Raw genomic sequence first — 17,162 nt, 5'->3', positions numbered from 1 at the left:
GGCACATTGCAGGGTAAGGTGCTGGCTGCTCCTGTAGCTCACAAGGACCTCCAGCCATGGAGCTCTGTGCTGATAAAAACCGCGTCCACCTGATGAGAATGTGCTGGTGGGCTGGGCTCCCTGAACTTGGCCTTGGTGGATCGAATCACTCTCGGTTCGAGATGGGCAGTTTAGGTTACATAGTCATTCTAGTATCCTGTGGTCAAGCCTTCATTTGCCAGCCAAGAGTTCTTTCTAAAAGGAGAATAATTACTTGCACAAGGGAGCTTGGCTTTGCTCCAAAAGCTAAGCGCTTACAGCTATACTTCCCCTATTAGGACTTGCTGTGGGCCTGGATCAGCTGGAGAATCCTCTCTTGCGTAAGCCTCCATTAAAAGTAAATGAGTCAGAGCAACAAACCCACAGGTGACATAGATGCCTTCTGATGCCAAGGAATTCCATCAAGCATCTGTGCTTCTTTCTTCTTAATGGCACTAATAGTTGCAGTTCCTACAGAGGAATTATTGCTTTTGTTTGGCTATTTTGGTAGGATTGGGGGAGCCTGGGGAAGATGGGATCTTGGTCCTCCTCTAACAGACACCCTTACTCCATGGTTTAGAAGCCATTGTGGGGATTCTGCGTTTGCTGAGGGCACCATTCCAGGCATAAAGTCTGGGGGGAATTACCACATAATTTTTCACTGAGAACACTGAAGCAGTCAGAAGAGAACTTGCACAGTCTACCACCACCACATCCGCCCACCTTCCAGCATCTGCTCCCACTTACAGTCTGTTCTACAATGCGTGTTTCTGTAATAGGCATTAACTCAAATATTATTGCTAGGTGGGGGGGGGGGGGATGATGTCACTATAAGGTGGAAATTGGGTCGGTTCACAATTCCGCCCCCAGCACATTAATATTATGTGCCACCAGATAAGAGCAGCTGAATGTGAAGACACTAATGGAATGAGCTGAATGAGCAGACTGCGAAGAGTAGGGTAGTTTGCATGATGCCTTTTCACTGCATCTTCTTATCTATTCCATTGGGCCACAGGTTATGTCCTGGAAGTGTTTAGTATGTATGTAGCAGCTTCTACCCTTCCTTCTACCAAATTCTATCAAGCTGCCTTTGCCCTTTTCTTCGAAAGGTGAAATCCTTTATTTACTGAAATACAGTGGAGCCTTGAACAACATGGGTCTGAGCTGTGGAGGTCCACTTTTACAATTTTTTAAAAAGATTTATTTATTTACTGTGCACATGGGGGTGGGAGGAAGGGGAGAGGGGTAGAGGGAGAGAGAGAGAATCCCAAGCTGACTCCAAACTTGGGTGGAGTCCAATGTGGGGCTCCATCCCATGACCCTGAGATCATGACCTGAGCAGAAATCAAGAGTCAGATGCTTAAATGACTGAGCCACCCAGGTGCCCTGCGCACCCCCCCCCCCCTTTAACAGTTGGCAACAAAAGCCACAAGGCATTTATTTATAGCTGCCTACCTCAGTCTCCACAGGACCAAATCAAAGGTGAAGGGTGCAGAGGTCATGTCTGCTGCCCTCTCAGTACCTGGTGAGGCCATTCAGAGCCATGAGCAAACCACAGGGGCCCAGGACCAGGCAAGGCCACAGGTCAACCTATGTGCTGACAGGGTGGTTGGGTGGAGAGCTTGTGTGGGCAAGCAGGAGGCTGGGCTCAAGTTGAAGGACCATGCCCAGAACGCAGGGGCAGTGCTGCTGCAGCCAGGTAGCTCTGAGCGCCCCACCTCTCAGTCCTCCTGGTGCTCCGAGTGGCCATGGGCCTTGAGCCTCAGCCAGGCCAGGCGCAGACCCCTCCCTGTGGCCAAGGGCTGGAGGTGCACCTTCAGGCAGACACGCAGCTGTACTGTGCTAGGCTGATGCATTGCTCACAAGGCTCTGCGACTGTGCCATCCCAGTGCAGGGGGGCACTGCTGCCGCTGCCCTTGCCCTGCCCTCTCAGTGATAGACCTACCAGTGCAACAAATGTATTTTCTCTTCCTTGTGATTTTCTGAGTAACATTTTTTTCTCCCTAGCTTACTTTATTGTAAGAATTCAGAGTATAATGCATATAACAAAATATATGCTAATCGACTATGTTATTGGTAGGTCTTCTGGTCAACAGTAGGCTGTCAGTAGTTAAATTGCTGGGGACTCAGAAATTATGTGTGGCTTTTTGACTGTGTGGGGGTCAGGGCCCCTTAACCCCCGTGTTGTTCAAGGATCAACTGTATTTATTTATTAGGAATGTTAGCATGTTCTTTTAAATTATGTTAATTGGTGTTTTTGTTAGTATGCAATTTCTAAAGTTGGATAGGTTTGGAATGGTCTGTCTGGTATTTCTTCCGTAAATTCTGTTATTTTTAGTGCATGAATTTGAGAATGAAAAATTTTCAGGGGCACATTTATCGTGTTATTGCAGAACTGCCTGTTGCCACCTTCCCACTTGTAACCATGGAGAAATTATTCACGCTCTTATCGACCGCTAATTCCCCCACGTGTGGAATGTATTCCAACCCCTTTTCAAGGACACTGCTCCAGCACTTATCCTTTTCCTACTTCATGAGTTTTTTTGCCTTTCCTGGAACATTCTCTTCAATATGAAAAACATCCTGCTACTTCTTCCATCTTAAAAAAAAAAAGTCATTCTCTTGATTCCACATCCCTTACCAACCTAATAATTCCAGTCTATGCTCCCTTTTTGGCAAAACTAGTTGCAAGAGTTTTTTGTACTCATTACCTCCAGCTCTTCCCCCTATTTTCTCTTAATTCCAATCCAGTGTGGTTTTTGCTCCTTCCCCACTCCAGCTAAACTCAGATGGTCAAGGTCATTAATGACCTCATTGCTAAATCCAAGGGTCAATTTCCTTCCTTCCTTCTTTCCTCCCTTTCTTTCTTCTTTCTTTCCTTTCTTTCTCTTTTTTAGATTTTATTTGTTTACTCATGAGAGACACAAAGAGAAAGGCAGAGACATAGGTAGAGGGAGACACAGGCTCCTTGCAGGAAGCCCGAAGCGAGACTCGAGGACTCAGGGACCACTCCCTGAGCCAAAGGCAGACACTCAACCACTGAGACACCCAGGTGCCCCTCCAAGGGTCAATTTCTAGTCTTTTTTTTTTTTTTTAAGATTTTATTTATTCATGATAGACATGGAGAGAGAGAGAGAGAGGCAGAGACACAGGCAGCGGGAGAAACAGGCTCCATTCCGGGAGCCCGATGCGGGACTCGATCCCGGGACTCCAGGATCACGCCCTGGGCCAAAGTCAGGTGCTAAACTCCTGAGCCACCCAGGGATCCCCCTAATTTCTAGTCTGTGTTGTATCTAGCAGCATTTAATAGATCACCCCCTCCTCCGTATCTTTTGCTCATTTGCCTTCCAAGCAACCACTCATTTTCCTCCCGTTCCCTTGCAGGTTCCTTCCCTTTTCCTGAACTCTTAGTGTTGGAGGAACCCGGGGTTCAGCTCTGTATCCTCTTCCTTCTCCTCCTCCATTTAGTCCTTTGGAGATCCCATTCAGTTTCATGGCATCAATATCCTGAAAATCCCCAAACTTTATCTCCAGGGCAGAACTTTGTCTTAAACTTCAGACTCATGTATTCAATTGCCTACTCAACTCCCCTACAGGGAACGTTTAATGCACATCTCAAAGTCAGCAAGTCTAAAAATGAGCTTTTGCCATCTCACACCCAACCTGCCCCCTCCGAAGCCTTTCCCCCACCAGCTGATGGAAGCACCCTGTTCAGGGGGCTTGACTAAGTATCTCAGTCACTCCTCTCTCCTCTCCACGTATCACACCATGCATCAAACACATCTGCAGATGCTGTATTTGAGAACTGAAATATATTCAGAATCCAGTTGCCTCTTACTACATCTACTGCTACTGCCCTGGGGGCAAGCTACCATTTTCTCTTGCCTGGATTATTGCAAAAAACTCCTAACTGGTATTTCTACCTTTGCCTCCTCAAACTATAGTTGTCACAGTGACTCTATAAAACGTATGTTAGATTTCTACTTGTTCAGGCACCTGAGAAGTTCAGTGATTGTCTGCTTTTGGCTCAGGTCGTGATCCTAGAGTCTGGCGATCGAGTCCTGTATCGGGCTCCCCAACAGGGAGCCCACTTCTCCCTCTGCCTATGTCTCTGCTTCTCTGTGTTTCTCATGAATCAATAAATAAAATCTTTAAAAAAAGGATTTCTACTTGTTTAAACACGTATAGTAGTTTTAAGTCAGTCAGTCCTTTTACTATCTTTAAGGTCCTGTTTGGTCTAACCTGCCACTGCCACCTGCCACTCATTTCCTTTTCAACTTCTCCTTCTCCCCCTCACTCTGTTCCAGCCAGATTTCCTTTCTGCTCTTCCTCAAATACATAAGGCATGCTCTTGCCTTACAACATTTGCAACTGCTTTTCCATATGCCTATATTCCATATACACTCTTCTGTGTCCTTTAAATATTTGCTCTAATCTCACATTCTTAATGAGGCTTGACCTAATTGAAAAATGCAAAACAGTTGTATACCCATCCTTCTGTGTTTCCTGATCACTATACTCTGCTTTCCTTCCCTCTACTTCACACTTACCACCTTCTAACCTGTCAAATAAATTATTCTTATGTCTCCTGTCTCCTGTTTCTTATCTGTCTCTCCTATGAGAGTGTTTAAGTCCTATGAGGGCAAGGATCTTTGGTTCATTGATGTGGTCCAAGGACCCAGGACAATGCTTTGGCAGATAATAGGTATGCAATAAATATTTGTTGTATGAATACATGACGAGCTCAGTTCCCACTGGGATTACTGTGAAGTAGTATCTGAGAGATAAAAATCCCACTTATCACCTGTGCCCCACTAGCCCCACACTGATTAGTGGATCCTGATACTGGGCCAAGGTTACATGCCAGGCCCTAGCTGGAAAAGAAGTTTTCAGCTTCTGCTCTGGAGAGGTGGGATTCACAAGGTGAGAAATTTCCCAAACATGGAAACATTGTCCAAATAGTACTAAAACAACCAAGAAGCCAAGTCACTACTTTAGAGTATTGAAAAAATGAAAATCATATTTCCATCAACTTCCTATTTTCTTCTCAGTGGTAAACACAAGGAATGTATTTAATTTAAATAAGAGAGAGGTGATAATTTATTAATGCTTTTATAAAAAGAGCAAACTGGGATGCCTGGGTGGCTCAGGGGTTGAGCGTCTGCCTTTGGCTCAGGGTGGGATCTGGTCCTGAGATCGAGTCCCGCACCAGGCTTCCTGCATGGAGCCTGCTTCTCCCTCTGCCTACTGTCTCTGCCTCTCTCTGTGTGTCTCTCATGAATAAATAAATAACATCTTTAAAAGAAAAAGAGCAAACTTTATTTTCCATCATGTTGGATGATACTGGCTTGATTCATACTGTTATCATTCCTATTAATGTTTTATAATATAATATGGGACATATAAAAGATATTGCAATTAAAAATTTTTTTTATTCCAATGGAGAAGAAAATTACAGATTTAAAAATCAAGTTTAATATCAAAAAAAGTAACACATAAAAGTTTCTATATTTAGAAAAATCTGATTGTTTAAACATCAACCTTGTGATGACTACAATATACTTTATATCAACCTCTGAAAACCTCTGTTCAAAGCTGTAGCTTCTGCTCAGAAATAGTGCAGGCAGGGCAGAACTTTTCATGTTCCAGCAGAATACAAAGTTTAGAGTCCTTTAGTATAAATATTCATTCATTGGCCTTGGTCAGCACTTTTAGCTCCTAGAGTATAAAGCTGGAGCTCACTACTCAGAACCTGAGTCCAGCAGCCACACCTTGTGTCCTCAGGGGAGTTTGTTTCCTTGGAATTCTGTGGCCCTATTAAGATCCTAAAACAACCACCTTCACTGTTATGCAGCTGCCGTAAAAGGATTTGAACCTGGCAAGCCTGCTAGAGTCCAAAAGAGTGGGACTTCCTATATTTGTATATGAATGCATCTGTCCTTCCAAGGCTAACTTTGTAGCATTCTACTGGCACTAAGGAGCCAAATGGTAGCATTTTGTCTAAGCCCTCCTGGTTACTGGCTTCAGATGAAGATGACACTGTCTCTGGTATGCTAGTTTTTTCTCCTGGATTCAAGCACTTTTCGATTCCAAGTTCATCTGTGGTCATTCTAAGGTCGGAATTCAAAGGGATGCTGCTCTGTTCACAATTTTGAAGGCGCCTGTGGTGATCTTCGCTGAGCAACAACACAATGGTTCCACCAACGTGGAGCACTCTGAAGAAAAATGGTAATTGGTATGAGTATTTCTTTCTTTTTAGACAACAAACAATCCCACTTTATTTAAAATATTTGGTGTTTTTAATTTGAAATTTAATTTTATCTATTTAAACACAAGGATTTTGATAATTAGGTAGTATCTTCCATAATGCATATTCATTATAGTAATTACAGAATCACTAGCACAAATCTGCTTTAATTATCTATTTTTACTCTACTTAAAAGGCAAGCCTCAAAGTAATTCATAGTCACATTCTAATAAGTGATTGTACAAAGGAAAAGACAAATGAAAGAATCCTAAAGAATCAGCATATATTAAAGGTAGTAGGATGGTAGCAGAAGAAAATCACCAGAAGGACTGAGAAAAGGAACAAGGGAAGGACAACAGGGAAGACCAGGAAAAGAAGGGAAGACCCTGAGATGCAATCACTTGAGCAAATTCTGCAGAGCACGTCTGCGCTCTGAGTTGCTGAAGATATTCCTGAAAGGAGGAGAGAGGCAAGTAAATTCAAGAGGGTGGCAAATGCCACCATCCAGGGAAAATCCCAGGTGCCCTGGGAAGGCATTAGGTGAGTCCTGAACCTGTGCTTCGAGATAAGGACAAGCAGGAATGAGGCAAGCCAAGTGACAGTGAGGGCCCAGAGCACTGGCAAGGAATGGAGGCAGAAAGGCAGCAGACAGGAAGAAGTGAGGAGGAGGCACTGAAAGGAATTCAGCAGGAGGGTGAGTCAGAGGGGACAAGGGGAGGGAAGCAAAGAGTGCTGTTTGAAGGTGCTGAGGGACCTAGGGAACAGGGCAGGGTAAATGCCCATCCATGGTTGGACAGACAGCCTGGAGGCCAGGAGAAGCCCAGGGCTCCAGGAAGAGATTTCAGACTTTCAACAGGACACAGCAGGTAAAGCCACAATGGTGGAGGATCTCACGGTGTGTGTGTGGTGGTGGTGGCAGTACCAAGTGAGAAGAGAGAGGGGGCCAAGGTACAGAGACTTCATGTTTAAGGCAGGAGGGAGGAGGAAGGGTCCCTGAATCATACTGCTAAGAGAGAGTCTGGACAGTAGTGACAGCAGGGAAGTCAAAGGTGTACACTTTCCAGAGGGAGTGGTCTCAACAGTGTCTAATGCTGCAGGACTAACAAGTGGCTCGGATTACGAGGAGTCATTAGTGAACCCAGGCACAGCAATCTTAGTAGAGGACAGGAGCAAATGTTGCTACCAGAATCTAAGGAGACTGGAAGGTGAGGAGTAGAGATGTCAAGCATAGACTATTCTTTCAATAAGTTTGGTTGTAAAGGTAAGGAAATAGGGTGACAGCTCAAGGGCTGAGAGTTACAGGGAATCTCTCCCACACCTGACAAAGATGTCAGGAATGCAAGTAGCTTTCCCTCATCTAAACAATCAATGTCAAGACAAGTTAATCTCTAAATTACACTGTAGTATGCTACACCGACTATATAAAACCTCAAACGATATAAAAAGTAAAAAATCAAACCACAAAGGCTGTGGGCAGGTGTCAAGAAGACATGGTCATGAAAGTTCAAATATGTACACTTTTTTTTTTTTTTAAAGATTTTATTTATTTGAGAAAGAGAGAGAGCATGAAAGCGAGCATGAGTGGAGATAGGGAGCAGAGGGAGATGGAGCAGCAGATTCCCTGCTGAGCAGGGAGCCCGACGCGGGGCTCCATCCCAGGACCCTGAGACCATGACTACTAAGCCAAAGGCAGATGCTTAACCAACAGAGCCACCCAGGTCCCCAAATACATACACTTTCAACTGATCCTACTGAGGCCTTCAAATTAGGGGGGAAATCTTGACTATCTTCTGGAAAGTTCCAGGCTAAATGTAAGTCATTACTCACATGTATTAGTATTTCACCATGAGCTGAGTTGGCTTCATAGTATGGCTGATGACTTGCCTAGTTAGGCACAAAGGCTGTGGTTATTAACTCTGGCTGCATAACAGAATTAGCCTGGAAGTGGTGAAGAAATACATCAACGTTCTACTCCAGGCCAATTAGATTGGAGCCTTGTAGGGGAGGGGTAGAGAATGAGTGTCAGTGTTTTTCAAAAGCTCCTGAAATGATTTTAATATCACTTAAGTCAAGGTTGCAAAATCTGCTTGAGGGAAATGTGTTATCAGGCAGAAGGGAGTACAGGAGCTCTGGAAATGTCTGAATTATAGGTGTTGCCCACAAAGAGATCTTACATAATATGTTAAGGGTGATGTGACTGTGTGGCAGGAGAAGTTGCTCAGAAATGAAATAATCCAAAAGAAGTGTGGAGCATCCTAGTTGGGCTTACACTTCATGTCAAGCTTTAATTCTCCTTAAGGAATGCCAGCCTTGACACTGAATTTTTTCCACCCAAAACCTATGGCTCATTTTTTCTAGTGGTGACATTATTTAGATACATAAGGCTCCTGAACATTTATATTGTATTGTTCTACCAAATGCCCAACGGAGACATTTAACAAATTGACCTCTTCATCCTATCTTTTGTTCTTCCATATGTTCTAGGTTCTCTCCTTTACCAGCTTAAGTGATCAGAAAAATACATATTCAGCCCTCACTGAGGCTCTCAAAGAAATACTTTGAGTTCTATTCCCTGAGGCAGACCTTAGAAACTACGACATGGATAATACTTCTGCATCTTCATTTTAAAATCAGCAGTGTTGTAACCTCTCTTGTGTTACTGAACGTTCCCTATGAGGCTTCTGCCATGTGGCTCAGCAGCTGTGATCTTGAGGAAAAGTTCATCTTTCCGGGTCCCAGTTTCCCATCTGTAAAGTGTCTGGGATCAACACATAGGAGGCAGGGTTCTTGTGAGGTTTAGAAGTAAATACATAAATTACCTACCTTGGTGATTAAAATATACGTCACTATTTCAGATACTCAAATTTCAGGTAAGAATTAAAAATTGGAATCTTTTTCAGAATAAAACTTATTCTAGTGCAAGATGATACAGGATAACTATTTATTTCAATTATAAGCTTCTGGTTTGAAAACTCAAAATTAAGCTACAAAAGCTCTGGGAAATTACTAAAATGCAATCAAATCTTAACTGAGGAACTTGGATGTATTTTGCTTATATGCTCAATAATGCAAAAATTATAAAAGTAAACTCAACAACTTACCTCTCCATTTCTTGTAGAATGCTTTTGATGTCCTTCCTTAACTTAAACTTTTTCCCAAATGGAATGTCAGAAATAATAATATCGACACTCTCTGAGGGCAGTGGCAATTCTGGAATACAGAAATCAGAGAATCCTGTTACATTAAGTTGAGATATTTATAACTTAAATATGAGAAAACTGAATATTCAGAATTATTTTTGCATATTAAATAAAATTTGGGGTTGCTAACATTGTGTCCAAGAAACTACAAGTTTCCAAAAGGGTTTTCACTAAAAAAATAAATGATAAAGTTGTTATATTCTGTTTTTTGAAAATTGGTTTTTCTGTTATGATAAAATGACATAAATTAAGCAGAATCTTAAATTAATCAGAAAATTGAACTCTCTAAACATATTACATGACTAGAAAGTTGCCAGATCCAAGAAGAAATACATTAAATTTGTTTAGAAGAATTTTCTACAAATTATATCCTATAACTTTCATTTCCCTCTTCATATAAAATTTTGTGTGTGTAGATCTCTTTGCTTTTAAGGGAGATGATCTTAGCTTTCACTGAAATTTTAAAGGACACCCAAAAGTTAAGAACATCTACTTAAGACCTAAGACCAGAGAAGAGGCTAAACAAATCAACAAAATGAATATTATCACTAAACAAAATTAAATACAGTGTTTGATGATTAAATCTAATTTTTTTCTCTTTACATTTCTCAGAAATTAGATTATCAGAAGGTAATACACATAATCTTAACTTCAACATTTTCTTAGTATACTTTTCATTTTCTCCTTATTTTATTTCCTACCCACCATGTAAATTAGATATTCATAAGGTCGATATCCCAACTTTCATTTTGAATAGCATCTAATTCTGTAAAAATATTAAAATTAAAATAATCTTTACTAATTTGAATAGCATGTAAATTTTTGTTGGCTGGAAATTTAAAACCAAAGCAAAAAGTCCCATTACCTGGGAAAGTCTAATGAACACTTACTTGATAAGCTCTCCTAGTTCTAACCCTTGCTTGAGATTAGTAGAAGAAAGAATAAGTTGTTAGAAAAAGTCTCAGGGTAATATTCTTTTAAAGTCAGGCAGGAATTATTTTTCTGAGTAGTATATTTTCATAAAGATTTATTTATTTATTTTAGAGAGGGTGTGGCACACTGGGAGAGGGAGTCAGGATCTCAAGCAGACTCTGCTGAGCATGAAGCCTGATGTGGGGCTTGATCTCATGACCCTGAGATCATGATCTGAGCCAAAACCAAGAGTCGATTATTCATTCAACCAACTGTGCTACCCAGGTACAGTTCATATTCTATCATATCCAAAATCATATTCTATCATATCCAAATCATATTCTAATTTCATGCATTTAGTTTAACGGTGTTGATATAGGACATGTACATTTAAATACTGTTTCTATACTTTTTGCTGAACTACTCAAGGCAATGTACAGTGAAGGCAATCATAGTTATTGGATGTTTTATACATGAGAAACCACACAGTAGTTTACTCTTGAGTTTGAGCCCATGCCTTTCTTTTGTGCACTCTCTCTCCCTCTCTCTCTCTCATAGACACACACATATTAGCTGCCCAATTTGTTCAGGTTTGGTAACATTTTTTTTTTTGTCAGTCTCTATTTTTGTTTGCAACTTTCCTACTCTGTATTATATAATTGGCTGAACTGCTTAAAATAATTTTAGAAGTTGAGGGAGGGAACAAAGTTAACAAAATAATCTTTTCAAAAAGTTCTGGAACTAAGCAATGCTATCTTCTAATAGAACATAAAATAAGCCGTTGTTGATGTATGTGAGAGGGCAGGCAAGCCCTGGTATCAGACAGCTGGTATTTGGCTCTGCTACTAACTAGGGCGGGGCTCTGGGAAACTATTACGTTAGTTTCCTCGTCCGTAACGTAGGGTAAGAGTACCTATCTCAGAAGTTTACAAGTGAGATCATTTACAGAAAGCATTTAGAACAGTGCCTGGCACAGAGTGAGCACTCAATAACAGCTCTTCTTGTGGTTATTCTGTACAATGTCCTCTCTGGGTGTATGGGCAGATGACAGCCAGGTAGAGACCAGTGGCCAGAATCCTTCAAAGTAGCTCTGCAGAACAGTGCTCCCTTATCCCGGCTCCTCAAAGGCCATGCAGGGCAACTGCTTCCAGGTGGGCCTCTTTCCTACTCTTCCTCCAGCACTGGTTCTCAGAGCAGCAGTATCTCCTGAGCAGCAGCATCAGGAGTTACCACCAGCAGCAGTATCTCCTGGGAACTACAAATGCAAATCCTTGCCTCCTTCATCCCAAATCTACTATGTAGTATGTATCAAAATCAACTGAAGGGCTGGTAAAATACAGCCTGTTGGCCCCACCTCCAGAGTTTCTGATGAGGAAATTCCTGAAATCATGAGCACCTGACCCATAATTTTCAACACTGTAAAATCTTTTAAACTATTAAATGCTTTGAGCTGCCTGTGAACAAAGAGTTTGCCTGTAACTAAGGAGATAAAATTCTGAAATAGAAGCATAGCTCGAAACAAATATGTAAAAATCATCTCTTATTTACAACTCTACAGGATGATTCAAGAATATCATGCTAAAAAAATTTAACATGCTGATAAGTCTTGAACAAAAGAACCGCTCTATTTCTCCCTCCTTCCAGGAGAAAAATGGGTAAGAACTACTCAAAACTCAGGATTATGGCTCTGATATATTTTCCTCCAATAGGTTTCAAGAGCCTTTAAGGTATCTTTTTGTGCATATTTAGACAAATGACTAAATAAACTGAGGTCTTCTACAAAATTGCACATACTCTTCCTGTTTCTTTCCTCATACTTCCTACTGTTCAATGTTCTTTCTACTGTGTAGGTTTATACATTTGTATTCTGTCCTTGATCTGTAACTCTCATAGTTGTTAAAAATCGGTTGTATTTTTAAGTTGATTCAGTCCTCATGACCAATCACTGTCTTGGCTTTCTCTATTCTTGTTGGTTTTTCTCTTAGATATTTGGATTTTATTAGAAATTTTCCCTTGAAGGGCTATTTAGTGAAATGTTGCCTGAACTTTTTTTTTTTGAAACTTTTATTTTATTTTTAGAGAGAGAGTAAGAAAGTATGTTAATGAGGGGTGGGGGGCAGGGGAGAGGAAGAGAATATCAAACAGACTCTGTGCTGAAGTGTGGTGCCCCATGTAGAATTTGATCTCACCATCCTGAGATCATGACCTGAGCTGAAACTGAGAGCCGGACTCTTAACCAGCTGGGCCCACCCAGGCACCTTGCCTGAACTTTTTTATATTTGAAAATGTCTTTGTACTAAAATGACATCTTAGATGGGTATATTTTTGGAGTCACACTTGGCGTCAGTAACCTTGTAAATAGCCACTATTCTATTGACTATACTTACTTAAACTGCTCTATAACTTCCTGTTTCTTTCCATTGTGGCCAAATTTTGAAGTTTATTGTATGAGATTATGCCCTTTCTTTGGTTGCTACTGCTGATTTCTTTCCTTCTATTTTTACTATTCCTTGCAGAAGGATACAAATCCTTCAGTAAAGTTTCACTCTGTTATCTTCATCCAGAAGCTCATAATTAGTTTTAAATATGCAAAGTATAGTTTGGCATCTGGAACTGGTCACCTTTTAATTTATAGTCCAAACAGGAACATTTTCAAGAACAAGATGATTAGGAATAAAATTACATATTTTTTGAAATATTTATTTTCTGACAAATTGGTTTATTATTATAGTGGACCAAAAAATAGTATCTGGGCACACTGAAATAAGAAAACCCACAAACTTTTAAGATATTAACATCAAAATTAACAAGTAAAATGATTTTTTGTGGTCTGTAATCTTACACTGATTAGATTCTTGGATGTATCAGTCTCTAATCCCATATCATTATTGATATTTTTCTGAAGAATGTAGTATTTGTTTTTAATACGGACTTCAAATTTTTTTCATAAAATTGCCTGCTATTCTTCAAAGTTTCACTTTTATGACTAATAAACTCTCTGTAGACCCTAATATTTTTATTTGAGAAAGTGTTTTCTTTATAGGTTCTAAGGTAACAGAGCCATAGTTTCTAAAGTAACAGGAGAGCTCAGAGAAAATTCTAAGTGAAGGATACTCTTAATTCTGTCTCTTTCATAGGGAAAGTTTAATATTTCAGCCCCCAGTTCAATCTCTCCATTTAGAGAGCCTTTGACAAACATTTTCACAACACAAAACTCAAGTAAATTGTCTCTATTATTCTTTTAATTGGTTTACCAATGTAGAGGCTGCAGAATCTAAGCCCTTCTCAATTTGATTCCATTCTATTCTAGAATATACGCTTATCCAATCAAAGAAAGCCATTAGAAGATTCTTCCTATAAGATATCCAAGGTGTATTCATAGCATTTAAAAATTAAATTTTCTGCATGATTGACCTCTCACTGTTTCAATTTGTTCATTTCTTCCTTGGTGTTCTTAGCGATTTTAATGTCCTCCTGTTGCCAGCTTTATTTTCCATAACTGCAATTCATCAAAAGTTGCAGAAACTTATGTTTTTGGGCACTACATTTGCAAAATTCTTTGACTGTAGATTTCCAATGGATTTTGTAAAAAATGCAACCACAATGAGCCTACTGGTTTATTTTAAAAAACTTTATAGGACCATTGTAGAATACTTTGGCTGACCCACAAAGTAATTCCTTGAAGGCTTAAATATTTTTAAAACTAGCTGATGATGGGCAAGGAAATAAAATGTGTTTTGTTATGTTGAAATTTTTTTTTCTTTTGCAACCATCTTCATTACAAATAATTTGCAGGTCAGTTATCACCTGTATATTTAAAAAATGGTTTTTGAAAAGTTTATTATTTTCATAACCTAAGTTTCTATTTCATTTATCATCAGTGCTTGTTTGAAGGTAATTATGAATTCTGTGGGTAGCATACCAAATTCCAAGTACATTTCTGCTTCACAGATTTCTTTAGTAGAGTATTAGTTACCACTAAATACTGCATAAACAGACACACGTGCAGTTCTGAGCAGAATTTACTATAGCACTACAATTATGAAAGACATCATCTTTGACAGAAAAAACTTCCTAAATTTCCAAGAACTGAGAAAAAGAAAAGCTAAACCATTATTGGAACAGATTTAATGGGTTTTCTTTTTGAAACATTTGATAATACTGAAACAAAATTGGCAACATTTAACTCTGCAAAGGTCTTCTACTAATGGAATCAACATATTAATAGCTATGGCTCCATTTTGTTTATGTACATAAGAAAACTTGGTATTGAAAATGAGAATTAATTTAGAATAATCATTTGATCTAAATGAAAAGTCATGCTTCACAGAGTGATAGTTAAATGCATTTTCTTTAGCTGCATTTGATAAATAGCTGTCTTTGGGCTCAGTCTCCTTAAAATAACTATGTTTTAGAATAAATGCTAGATGCTCCTATAAACAGATCTGTTTCATTTGATAAGTGGGATCATCATGGTCCTCACAGTGATGATAAATGTCAACAAACATTTCACTTGAGTAATGTGTTCATCAGCTTTCTTTAGAAATGGAAACTGTGTTAACTTTCTCATTAAACATGTGCTTTTAAAAACTTATTACTACTGAGTTTGTTATACAAGTGTTATCAAATAATAAGGATTGATACCATACAATAAACTGTAAAGCCACTGAACCAAAAAACACTCAACTGTCTGTGGTAAGCTTCTTATTCCCTATTTCCACATATTCCAGGTATAACTAACCCATCACTTCCCACTTTTCCTTCTGATTCCCCAAATGGGCAGCCCAGCAGCTTCATGAATCTTACATAATATGGCATGGGCCACAAGACATGTAGCTGGAACACCAGGCCAACAAGAGCAGGATAGGTATTGGAGGAAAACTTACAGTGTTATGAAAGAAAATGCAACCACCACATTATGGGCAGCTGATGCGTGTATTGCAAAAAGCATGCCTTACTCCTACAAGAGTTGAAATGAAGGACATCTGAGAACAAAACACAAGCAATAAGCTTGTTATAAACTCTCACCGAAGTGATATGTGGCAGACTATATAATGTCTAGTTGGAAGGAATGAAAATATTCCTTTTTTCACCTGTCAACAATTCTGTCATTTTAATTAACTTATACATGTGTTTCTTTTGCTGAAATCTGTATGTATTACAGCTCTCTATCTTATCCTAGGAATGTACATATACCTGTAGATTAACAAAAAACAAAGCCTAACCAATGACTAATTAGTTCCTAAGATAGCCTGTAACATAACATTCATTTGGTTCCAAAATTTCATGATAATTAAAACTTAGGAATAAACACATGTAATTTCTGCATATTAAAGGATCATCTCCTTTTATACCAGTAGAAAGTTACAAAGTAAACTTCACTAAAAAAGTAGAAAAAATAGTCATTAAAGTACACAAAGAGAACAAAGATAGTGATTCTGTAGAAACAAACAATGATGAGAGTATTACCAACTTCCTAGACATACCCATGTTTACAGAGGTCTTTAATTATGCTGTGTGTTAGGCAATAGACTCAATGTGTGTATGTGATAAATCCCTATCACAGGCTCTATGAAGTAGCGATTATTTTCATACTCTAGATGATGAAATACAGAGGTCCAGGATTTTGGTGAAGGCCATACACTGGACAAACAATGATGGAGCCAGGATTTATACTAGGTCTGTTTGACTCTGAAGTCTATGTGCTCTTACTATAGTAAAAAAGGGGTGGGATCTCTACATCTGTCAATGTTGAATAAGAGACTGATTCATGGGTCTCAACATTCTAAATTGTGTTTATGATTAAAGCTTTTAAAGGTGAAACCAAATTAGTGAAGAAAATAAACACCTGGACCTAGCTACAATGTCCACCTCTAAAGTAGAGAAGTATAATGAAGGGCTAATTATTAAATAGTTAAGATGGGGCCCCATGTACACAAAGTCTAAATGGTTCCATCTAGACTGAAAATTTTAAAACGTTAGGATGATGAAGAAATTTAAAATAGATGGTTTATTGTTTCCTCCAGAAAGTTACCCTGAAAACAATTCACAAAAGAAAAATCTACAAATAACATAGTGAAATATATTTTATCTCAATTGTAACTAAAGAAAAGTAAGTTTGAAAAATGTATCAAATTTATAGTTTTAAAGACTGCAATAAGATGATGCTATGAGCCTCAACAACAGTTTAGTGAAACATGTCCTGATGGCTGCTGCTGGCCTGGGGTAACCTAGCTTCTATTCTTGAGTACTCTGTTCACCCCCACGCCTCTCTCCCTTCTCTATCTATACTCATTCCCTAGGTGATCTGGGTTTAAATGTCACCTATACTGATGATGCCTCACCTCTCCCCTAAACTCCAGATTTGGGCATGGGGCTACTAACTTACCACCTTCTTCACTGGTGCCTAATGATCACATGGAACTTGACAGGCTCCAAAACTCCAACTTGTTCCCCAGCAGTTCTCCCCAACTTAGTGATGGCAACCCCACTTCCAGCTGCTCAAGCCAGGAAGCTGAGTCATTCTTGCTCTCTTCCTCACATGCCACATTCAATCCACCAACAGATCCTGCTCGTTCTACCTTCAAAAAGTATGCATCGGACCTCTCAACACCTCCATGAATAGCACTTTTGGCCCAAGTCACCTCATTTCATACTGGATTATTGCAATAGCCTGTAACTGGTTTCTTTGTGTCCTGTCTCCATCCTCCCTGCTATAGTCTATTCTTAACATGGCAGTTAGAATGATCCTTCCTTTCTTTGGCCACTTGGAGCCATAGAGAACC

At 39.5% G+C, this 17,162-nt stretch overlaps 1 protein-coding gene across 6 annotated transcripts in view; it reads right to left on the bottom strand.

Moving 5' to 3' along the window:
- The window catches only part of THUMPD2 (THUMP domain 2 tRNA and snRNA guanosine methyltransferase), a 53,930-nt gene that overhangs the window by 11,658 nt on the left and 25,110 nt on the right, over window positions 1–17,162 (bottom strand). For 4 of the 6 annotated variants that reach the window (XM_026018981.2, XM_072767239.1, XM_072767242.1 and 1 more), the window contains 2 exons: window positions 9,367–9,475; window positions 5,315–6,233 (listed from right to left, as the gene is read on the bottom strand). In XM_026018981.2, the coding sequence (XP_025874766.2) occupies window positions 5,906–6,233; window positions 9,367–9,475 (437 nt within the window). In that variant the 3' untranslated portion in view covers window positions 5,315–5,905. Of the gene's footprint in view, window positions 1–5,314; window positions 6,234–9,366; window positions 9,476–17,162 lie in introns of those variants that run through there. The other 2 variants (XM_026018982.2, XM_072767240.1) reach the window with 1 other exon arrangement.

This window comes from Vulpes vulpes, chromosome 8 (assembly GCF_048418805.1).
Source record: "Vulpes vulpes isolate BD-2025 chromosome 8, VulVul3, whole genome shotgun sequence".
NCBI lineage: Eukaryota > Metazoa > Chordata > Mammalia > Carnivora > Canidae > Vulpes > Vulpes vulpes.
This window is presented reverse-complemented; position numbering and strand designations above follow the sequence as displayed.